Here is a 10,829-nt window from a genome sequence, read left to right on the forward strand (position 1 = left end):
ATTTACTGAGATGATTACTGGTTGACCCAGATTGAGATATACTAAAGACTTATATTAACTCCTGGCTTAGAAGTACAATGGGGTGCTTCCTTTGTATTGTACGATAACAAACTGTTTTGAAAGACTTCACCAAGGTGAATGTCTGAACTTTCTGTTACTAATTGATTGTCCACTTGTCCCTAATTTGAGTAAGAGGAGGAGTTAGCCAGACCGGGGAGGGGGTGCCTCAGGGAGAGGAGAGAATCCGTGTATGCAGTATTTTTAATCTTTTGATGTTGTTGAGAATTTTGCTGCACAGGTCAGGAAAATCAGTTATGGTTCCCATGGGAACCGTAACTAATTCTGCTTCATTATGTATTTGCATGCAAAACCTAAATGTATTAAGGCCTTGATAGCGTAGCTCTGGAACTGTAATTCCGATTTTGTTACCTCTTGTATGTTAAAACCCTTCACCACAGTGTCACATCAGTGTTTTAATCTTGCCCCTCAAAGAAAGAGTGATTATCCATTGGAGAGCATCTGCATCTGTCATATGTGGCTTCTGAATGCAGAAAGGGCACAGATAAGCATTTAGTGGTCAAATGCCCAAGTTACAGCTTACAACATGCAACCCTAGAGGAGGGAGCTTCAGGGGTCTAGTGGTCATTTAGTACCCTTTAACTTCAGTCAGGTACCACATTCACTTACGGGCCGAGATTTACATTGGCTTGTGTAATCTCAGAATGTACGGGTTTTTAACAAATGTTCAGTATTTCTGCAGGCTCTGCAATCAAGTATTATTTTAATAGGCTGGAAAGGCTCAAGAGTTTGGAAAGCAGTGCTGATGCACGATACCTAATTAACTCTGTAACATTTAAGACAAAAAGCAACATATTCTTTGGTTTTATTATTTCTTACTGCACTTCAAGAAAAAAGTACAGACCCCCATGACACTCATTTTCTTCTGTGGAAGACTTAAGTCTTAAAGTGAAAAAAACATTGTTGCTTTGATAAAGAAATCCAAAATGTTTATCTTTAAGTGACAAGAATTAGTGAAGCTGAAAAGAGTACCAGAAAACAATCTTCCATTGAATCAAAGAATTTTAGTCCAACGGAGAACACAGATGGAGATGTTCCCCACTTGTAGCCTGCTTGCCTCATCACCAGTAATTACAATGTTATTACTATGGTATAGTGAGTCTGTGTCTTCCTCCACCCCCCCACCCCCCCCCCCCCCGCCCTGCTTCTTTTTTTGTTTGTTTGTTTTCCTCATCTCTACCCGTTTCCCTTTTTCACGCTTCCATTTCTTGAAAGAAGCTGCCTTCATAGAAGATTTGGACATCTTCATGTTTTTATTTTCCTTTGATTTCAGTCTTACGTTCTTCTTCCTGTGGAGGCAAAAAAAGCCAGTGTGCTTAAGTTGACACTTTTCAGACATGAATGCTGTGGTCAAAATACACCTGGGATATGCAGGCAGTTAAAATCTAATTGGAAATACATGCTCTGTTTTAGATAATCTCTCTTCTATGCTTCCAAGTCAAAACAAACGTCATGTGAGATATAGTCATACACAGAAACTTGTTGTTTGAAAGAGAAACTTGAAACTTTTCCTGGTCTTTGTTGTTTGCACCTTCAATATATGGGTTGCTAACCAGAGTAGAGCTGTTTTGGGGAGGGAGGGAAAAATTAATTATGAAAAATAAGGGGCACAGAGGCAGGGCTTTGGAAAGAAAGGATCAGCTTCAAATCTTCAGTTTACAAAAAGAAGACAGTTTTTCTTGTGTCTTAACGGATACATTTTTTTACCTTTCACCACATCAAGACAAAACTCTACAATGTCTAAAAATTTGAAGGCTTCAAAACTGCTTTGCAGTATTCTCAAACTAACTCACATTAATTCTAGAGGGGACTAGAGAAAGGCCATCAAGCAAATAGAGGTGCTCTTATGATTTTTTTGCTTGTCTGTTTTCTGTTCTATAGGAAGTGCATTAGTGAGGAACGAGTTCTGTCCACTTTGATTTCGGGTGCTGCATGACTATATGTTTGAGGAGCTTAATACTTCTCCCATTAGTTTATGGCTGCCACTTTAACAATTTCCTTATAAGGTGCAGTCCAAAATGGCAAGCAAACTGCTTTTGGTCTGCTAGTGCTTCAGAAATGTGATATGACAACATGATAGGCTTGTTCCAACCCTTTTAAGATTACAAACAAGGAAATTCTGAAATGTGTCCTTCTATTACTATTTAATTGTGCCTTATTAAACTGGGAATGCCTTGAGGATGATGTGGATGTAATATTTATTTTAAGAACTTAAAGAATATTATTTGAAATATCAAATGTAAACTTAAAACACTTATAAAGTCTTTTAAGTTAGCAAAATTTCATTTACGTGTTAAGTGCTGTACTTAAGTGTAGCTGTCTTAAACTTTTGCACCTTTGTGACATCTGTTTGAATGTAAGTTACATCGGTGCGTGGCTGAGAATGAGAAGGGACTGCAGTAATGGAATGCTCCTAGCATGCATCCTGTTCAACAGTTACGGGTTATTGTTGAGTATTTTGCTTATTGTAGCAATACATCATAAACTTTGCTCCCATTAGCTTCTCTTTTTTTTGGAAAAGGTAGTAAACACCTTTTTTTGAGTAGCATCCCTTTTCTATTTCATGCATTTTTACAGTTCCCTTATTACTTTTCTTTACTTCTGCCTTATGCTGTTTCTTGCCCTCTGCCTTTTCATAGGCATAGAGTTAATTTTTAGAAGCTTCATGAATTTTTGAGCATGTAGCACTGAGAATTAAATTTATAAGGGGAGTTGGAGGCACTGAGTGTATGGACAAAAATATTTCACCTTTTTAAAAACTGGTGTTGGGTATCTCATTAAGCAACTGAAAAAACCCAAAACATTAACATGTCTTGCTCAGGTTACCTGACCACATGCACTAACGTAAAAGGAGTCTGAGCTTCTGGCTTTAGTGTGAATAAGTACATGATTCTTTGCTGTTTACTGAGCAAAGTTGGATTTGGCCAGTGAAGTAACTATGTAAAGCAAAAGAATGAATAATGTCGTTCTGAATTTCTTTTGTAGCACAAAATGGGAAAGAAACAGAATGGCAAAGGTAAAAAAGTTGAAGAGGCAGAGCCTGAAGAATTTGTTGTGGAGAAAGTCCTGGACAGACGTGTTGTAAATGGAAAGGTGGAATACTACTTGAAGTGGAAAGGATTTACAGAGTAAGGCATTACCTATTTTTTTTTTTCCCCTGATAAAATGCTAAATGCTAACCATTTATTTGAAATAACTATTCAGAGAGGGGATTGGATGATGGGGATACATTTTAAAGAACCTCAAGGGAAGGATATCCATAAATGCATATTCAAGTGGAGCAGTCAAGTATGAAAATGAAATAGAAGATACGTAGCTTAGTGTTTGTGCTACGTAAAATGTTCCAAGACTTACCAAGTCCTTAGTGATTGTTCTTTTACCACTGTTCTTTGATTTAGCTTGTGTCAGTATCTATCAAGGTAAGCTAGACTGACAGTTGTTATGTATGCGGTGGAATGAATGTTACTTCTGAGTAAGAAATTTTGCAGAGATTTAAACTGTAGGCAGCTCTGAAGTGATGAATTTGAAGCAGATAGGTTGCTCATTATTCACTTTTCTGAACTGCTCTCAAATTAGATGAATTTGCATAAGGAATTCTGTGGCATGGTTGCCTTCATTAGGCATACCCGAAAGGTATTTTTTGAGTCTCTTTCCCAGGACTTACGGAAGCACAAGAAAACCTTACAGTGGACTTAAAAAGTTGATTGTTAAAGAAGGCACATAGTTGTGCCTCTTCCCTCCCTCCCGTGACACTTTCTGGCAGACTACTAGCTGAAAAAAGGTGATGTACCTAGCATTTGAACATAAGTAGTTACATGCGCAGTTGTATTGTTGCATATCTCCCAAAGTGATTGTGTTGCAACATTCTGCGTTCTAGCACCTAAAATTTGTGTAGTGATAAGTGCATAAGTGCAAAACACAATGTGTTTAGTATCCGAGGGTCTGATTTGAAGTTGTAAAAACATGTTTTAGTAACTGAAAGTAATTTGTAGGCATCCTGCTTGTGCAGTAGTGCTGTGGCAGGATTTGTGCATGAGGGCTTCAAATGAGGTGCTTAGTTGTTGTAGGGAACATTCATGGACTTCTTAAAATTTTAGTTAACTAAATGCACACTCACTGGAACATTTGCAGTGCCCAGCTCTGGACATGGAACCTTTGTTCCACCCTGTAGTCAGCTGATGGAGGGAGATAGTCCTAGGTACGGTTGATCTCAGTGCTCAGAGACAACTTTTGAGGGCATTCCTCATATATAGAAGCTTAGATGTATACATACTTACACTGTTTGTAGTGAGTGTTGTGTACATTCTGTTCTCTGTAAGTCTTAGTGCTCATATCATATGGTTTGTTTGCGTGGACAGTCTTTAGAGGAACCAGGGAAGGGAGTCAGTTTAAATGGACAGGTAGGTTTTGGTGGGGTGGGGACTGGTTGTTTTAACTCCTACGATCCCACCCAGATCATAGGAGTTAACAGAGCTGCGTATTCTGTATCTCCAGTTCAAGAACATTGTTTTTCAACAATAGCAGAGCATACTTCTTTCACTCATCAAATGCAGTACATGAAGGTTACTAAAGATGGCAAGATGAGCATCCTTAGGTTTAAGAAACCTGCCTTACATGATGAGAAAAAAATTTAGCTTGCTTAAGGTGAGCCATGTGGCTCGTTTTACGGTTTTCTTCTTTTCCTAGTTTTACATAAATGCGTATATGTTTCAGTGCTGACAACACATGGGAACCTGAAGAAAACTTAGATTGTCCAGAACTAATCGAAGCTTTTCTGAACTCTCAAAAAGCTGGTAAAGAAAAAACAGATGGTGCCAAAAGAAAATCTTTGTCAGATAGTGAATCTGATGATAGTAAATCAAAGAAAAAGCGTGATTCTGTAAGTATATGTTCATGTGCTAAGCTTTGTTTTTCCTGTGTCTCTTCTCTACCTCTCCATTCCCATCTCCCTCAAAATCCTGTTGTGACTTTGAGAATGAGACCAAACATGGGTTTAAAACTAAAAATCACACAGTACCTGGAACGTGGTTTGAAAAGGGTAGTCATTCATGGTGGTTAATGAGACTATCCAGATGGTGGGTAAAAGATGATTGATTGACATGATGACTAAAAGTTCTTGCATTGTCCCATGATGCTTACTGAATAATTGAAAGTAAGACTGGTTAAGAGTTATTTATGAATGATATTAAGTGGTCAGTTTGTATTAGAGCAAAAGGTTCATGAATAGAACAAAGATGAAGTTCTGTTTTGGCTTTCATATTTAGTATATGATTTTAAATAGGTGAGCGGCAAGATGGCAAAATGTGAAGACTAGGCAGTTACTTAGGTTAGGACCAGATATGATGGTGGAGAGGGAGTAGAAAGGGTGACCGAAGAAAGCCTACCTTTTTTTAAAGGTCTGGGTTTCTCCTACAATTTAAATGAATGGACAACACGACAAATCCAGTGCTTATAGGTACAAAATAATGCACATATAATAATGTGCTCAATAGTTCATGTTTTTCTGTGTAAGCTTTCAGACTAGCCATTTGGAATGAAACTGGTTGTCAGTGCCAGTGGTTTACTGAAGACAGCTGTTGGATGCGTGGTTACTGTCAAAAAAGTTGCAAGGCATCAGAAGGAATAGTTGACTAATAATACAAAGAATATTTTGGTTTCTGTATAAAGTCAGTTGTGTGTCTTCATCTGGTACAGTAGTGGCCACTGTCTCAAAAAGGATATTGTGAAACTAGAGGAACTAATACAGGAAATAGTCGTGATATTCCTTACGACCAGTGCAATCTCAGTGAGCCAAGAAGAGTTGAGGTATTCCCCAAGGGTGCAGTTTCACAGTTGGCTTAAGCCAGCCCAAGTCTGTTGTTTTGCTGAGAAGGATGTTTTTCCCACTTCCAGGAGTACGTTTTTGCTTTGCCTCTTTTGTAGCTTTTACTGGCCCTGCTTGTTTGTTTATCCTCTATAAGGATTTTTAGATCATGTGTTTCACGTATTGAGTTTTCAGAAATAAATGCTAGAAGTATTGATGTAAAATTCCTTCATTGTTACTCTACATGTAAATGACTTGGCCTGAAGGTCAGTCATGAAAAAATAATAAGTGTCCTCTTCAGACAATTATATGTAATTATAGCTTTTATAATTATGTAAAGCTATATATTTTGTTCTGATATACACACATATATATGTACACATAAATGCAAGAATTTGTGTATCTGGCTCTAATGCCAAAACAGAATTTTATCTTAAACTAGATAACAATCTTCTAACTTACTCAATAGGTTGATAAACCAAGAGGGTTTGCAAGGGGTCTTGATCCTGAGCGGATAATTGGGGCTACAGATAGCAGTGGAGAGCTAATGTTCCTCATGAAATGGTAAGTCTTACATCTACAGTTCTGGTCCGTATTAGGGGCGGGCAGGCAGTTGCACTTAGGCTAGTGAGACAACTTCATTTCAGGGGTAAGACAGCTGGTGATCTCCTTATTAACTTTGTATTCTTAGAAAAACAAACCCTGTATAATCAGTTAGTACTTATTCCCTCTTCCTTCCAAAACCAAAATAACTTTAGGTTCTATTGGTTCGGTTTTACAGAAGTAGAAATTTGATAGGTAAATTCTGATAAAATATGGAAAAATTGGCATTTGTATGGAAAAGCTGGATCTCAGTGGTATTCTTGCTGAGGGAGCGGCAGGCAGAACTCCAGCTTTACATGTTTCAATAAGCAGAAGCCAGCTGCAGGATAGCCAGCCTTGTAACCAACCGTAGTGCCAGCTGTTCTGCGTGCAGCCAAGTGGATAGAGAATTGGAAGGAACTAGTGGAGGAAGCTGAGGCTGAGATGAAGAACAAACAATATGAAGGAGAAGTTTATTGTTATGGGCTAGTAAGAGGAGAGTGATGGGGGGGGGAGTTTGCATTGTTGGGAGGGTAGAGGGAGACCAGCTTCATTAGCTGCAGTGTTGAGAGAAGTCTTCTTCTGTCTCTTCAGTGAACAAGTAGGATAAAATTAATTTTTTTTTTCCAGTGTTGAGAATACAAGAGATTGAATTAACATTTGCTGGGGGTCAGACTTCTTATGGTGGTGGGATGAGAAGAATGATGGTTTTCCACAGCCTTTGAGAAGGGCATAATTTTCTGAATGGAGGCAAACTGAGTGGTCTCCAGAGAAATGATTTGTCATGTGATGTGCCTGAACTGCTGAAGATTAGTGCTTTGGAAGATTCTGTCTCCCTTCTGCCTTTTCAAATTCTCTATAAATTTTATGTGAAACTTAGGAGAGTTGCAAAATACAGATTGTGACTGTTTGAATTTCTGTAGAGATAATTGGCAAAATCAAACACTTAACATACAAAAAGAAGCTTTTTTTTTAGTTCAGTTGCAGTTGATTAGTTTTTCATAATTGATTGTAGGCAACAAACAGATATGAATATGTATGCACAAAACTGACTTGTAAAGGCAGCATACACTTTAAAATGGAATCTCAAGCATGCCAGCCTGGAAAGTTTGTTTTATTACCACAAGACAGCATCAAGAACAGCAGTATGAAATATAGCAAGTTACTTGCATAAATAGTAAATATAATTTGGACGTAAGTACCACCTCTTAAGATGGATGCTATTGATTTTTAAGTCTCACTTTGAAGTTTTGATTATGCTTTAAAAGACAAAATTAGCAAAGTTTTACTTCGTTCATTACATACTCCAATAGGTAACTGTATAAATGGTTCCCTTTGAATAGTGTTTTCCTTTCAAACAGAAAAAAACATGGGAAGGGAACATACAGCTTTGAAACCTTGCCATTAGCGTGGAAATGCTTGGTAGCTATAATGAAATGTATACTGAAAACTGATTTCTAGCTGACGTTCTTTTCAGAACTTATGACCTATCAAGAGCTGCTAAATTTACTGAATTAATGATTATGCATTTTCTTAAATCCCACTCTCTTCTACATCAGGAAAGACTCTGATGAGGCAGATCTGGTCCTGGCCAAAGAAGCTAACGTGAAGTGTCCTCAGATCGTAATCGCTTTTTATGAAGAGCGACTAACTTGGCATTCATGCCCAGAAGATGAAGCACAATAATTGTTTGCATTGCTTTTTTTATATATATGAATATTAAAACCTGAAATTTGATTTATTAGCAATGTGAGAAGCATACATTCTAACAAGAATGAAATTTGATATTTTTTTGAAGTAGTATGTTTTGCATCAACAGCAAGTAAATAAAAGCTTTCTGCAACTTGTTTCATTTATCACAAGAGAGCATTTGATACTACTACTTCCTCCATATTAGGTAAAGGCTTTTATAAAACATTCATAAACTTCCATAGTTATTACAGAATCATAATGAATGTCTAAACAAACTCACAGATGTTTTGTAGTCTTCTATACTATTGATGTGCATGTATCTTCTTTACACAAACCTAGCCCTTTAAACCTGTAGAATCATTCTTTTTAGTATTTGGGATCACTTGGTGCCAAGAAGACCAGGTGAAAGCTAACTTTGTAGTAATTTGAATGTTATCAGACTGTATATTGTTTACTTTATTGTAAATACTGGTGAACAGTGGTCAATAAAATAGTTTTATATTCTTCCTTTATACTGATAGGCTGTGACTCTTTTGAAGCGGTATGATATTTCTGAATTTTTGATATGTTAAGCTCTCAATTCATAATATATTTAACTGTAAGGTGGTTTTTGGGGGTAGATTGATTGATTAATTAATACTACCCCATTGCTACTCTGTGATCACAATATGAGACAAATACCAGGCTTTGATTCTTCATATTTTTTTGGTGAACAATGCCTGAGGCATAGGTTTTTTTCAGTCAGGAAGGGCCTGTGAAATTAATGTGCTTTGGATACTTGTTGAAGTCACAGATAGCAACCATACTGCCTAGGTATGGCTGCTGGTCACAGGGCCAAGTGGCCTCTGCGGATGTACTAGGAAATATTTGACACTTGTTGACAGTATCAGCCTTTGCTTTAATTTCAGGTTTTAATGCAAGGCTATACTGTAACTAGCGGTGTTTCAGGTGGAATTACTCTTCAGGCCATTGCCTGAAGAAAACTGACATAGCTCTGCCTTTAAAGTGGAATATTTTAATGAAGATACTAAGTCATATACTTTAAACAAAAGACTTCGTTTCTATTTCAGATTTAATTTTAAAATGAGTCCCGTAATCACCCGCTTGCAGAATCCCTTCGGAAGGGCGGATCTGTAAGGGGTGGGGAACTCAGGAGGAGGAAAGTTGCCTTTGTCCGTTCTTTCTTCAGTTGCCATTCCTCTTTTCACTTGCTTTCATCTGCACACCTTTTGTATTTTGACTGCCATAGTATAGTTTGCCTTGAGCTGTGCCTCTCCATGTGTCAATGCCCAAGCTTGTTTCAGAATTCCCCTTAATTTAGAGTTTTGACTAAAAAAAAAAAAAAAAATCCTGTGATACACTACTGTCAGTGTCCTAGGTGAGATACTTAAGATTGCCCAGCTATGTTTTCTTAGAAGGTTAAAAAAAGATGGGTATTTCTGGAAACCCTCATATGGTGCACTGAGGAGCGAACAAAGGAATTTAGTATGTGCTAGATGTTCTTTTGATACTGTTTCACAAATCATTGCTATTTGTCCTCACATAGTTTTAAAAGCCATTTACATTGTGAATCAAAACTTGTCATTGTAAAACACTTAAATATAGTTAAACACTGGGGTGGCTAAACTGATTGTAAATTACCTTTTTATGTGTAACTGCTTTGTCTTGTCAAGATTTTTTTTTTTTTTATTACTGGGTTTGGGCAGAACTCAGTCACCGTCTATTTGTGGCTCTAGGCAATACCTGGTATCCCTGTTAGTGTGTGGGTTCCCTTGCACAAAGTAATGATAATTGCAGAGCCTAGCTAGCTTCTCTTGCCTGTTCCTTAGACAAATGACCCTGAATTTGCCATATGCATAAGTCTTCTACAGAGTTCATGGCTGTCCTGGTTTTGGCTGGGATAGAGTTAATTTTCTTCCTAGTAGCTGATTGAGTGCTGTGTTTTGGATTTAGCATGAGAATAATGTGATGGCACACTGATGTTTTAGTTGTTGCTGAGCAGCGCTTACACTAAGTCAGGGACTTTTCAGCTTCTCATAGTGCCCTCCCAGGGAGGAGGCTGGAGGGGCACAAGAAGCTGGGAGGGAGCACAGCCAGGACAGCTGATCCAAACTGCCCAAAGGGATATTCCATACCGTATGACGTCATGCTGAACGAAAAACTGGGGGAAGTTTGCTGGGGCGGGGGGCAACGGGGCAGCCACTGCTTCGGAACTGGCTGGGCATCAGTCAGCAGGTGGTGAGCAATTGCATTGTGCATCACTTGTTCTGTATATTCTTTTATCATTATTATTATTCTCCCTTCTTTTTATGTCCTCTTAAATTGTCTTTATCTCAACCCATGAGTTTTACCTTTTTTTCTGATTCTCTCCCCCATGCCACTGGGGGGGAGTGAGCAAACAGCTGTGTGGTGTTTAGCTGTCTGCTGGGTTAAGCCACAACAATGGCTTAATTATTTGGGGCCTATAATAGGAATATTTATACACCTAATATATAGGATTCTGAAATCCTTGCTTTTTTTACCCTGTCGCTTGAGAAATACACGGGATAAACAAGAATTCCAAAGCAGCTTATGTTCTCCTGCCTGTTTCTTCTGTATGGAGTGCTTTTTAAAGAGTCTTAAAACTGTTATTCTACAGTTTACGTTTTACTGTCTGAAACTTTGCAATTTCTAT

At 37.9% G+C, this 10,829-nt stretch overlaps 1 protein-coding gene across 13 annotated transcripts in view; it reads left to right on the plus strand.

Annotated features, from left to right (window-relative positions):
• Positions 1–8,667, plus strand: part of CBX3 (chromobox 3) — a 52,635-nt gene extending 43,968 nt beyond the window's left edge. For 7 of the 13 annotated variants that reach the window (XM_075706347.1, XM_075706358.1, XM_075706359.1 and 4 more), the window contains 4 exons: positions 3,064–3,206; positions 4,792–4,957; positions 6,351–6,445; positions 8,023–8,667. In XM_075706347.1, the coding sequence (XP_075562462.1) occupies positions 3,064–3,206; positions 4,792–4,957; positions 6,351–6,445; positions 8,023–8,149 (531 nt within the window). In that variant the 3' untranslated portion in view covers positions 8,150–8,667. Of the gene's footprint in view, positions 1–563; positions 1,169–3,063; positions 3,207–4,791; positions 4,958–6,350; positions 6,446–8,022 lie in introns of those variants that run through there. The other 6 variants (XM_075706351.1, XM_075706352.1, XM_075706349.1 and 3 more) reach the window with 4 other exon arrangements.
• Positions 8,668–10,829: the final 2,162 nt, after the last annotated feature.

The sequence above is a fragment of the Pelecanus crispus genome, chromosome 2 (genome assembly GCF_030463565.1).
Source record: "Pelecanus crispus isolate bPelCri1 chromosome 2, bPelCri1.pri, whole genome shotgun sequence".
In the NCBI taxonomy this organism is placed as follows: Eukaryota; Metazoa; Chordata; class Aves; order Pelecaniformes; family Pelecanidae; genus Pelecanus; species Pelecanus crispus.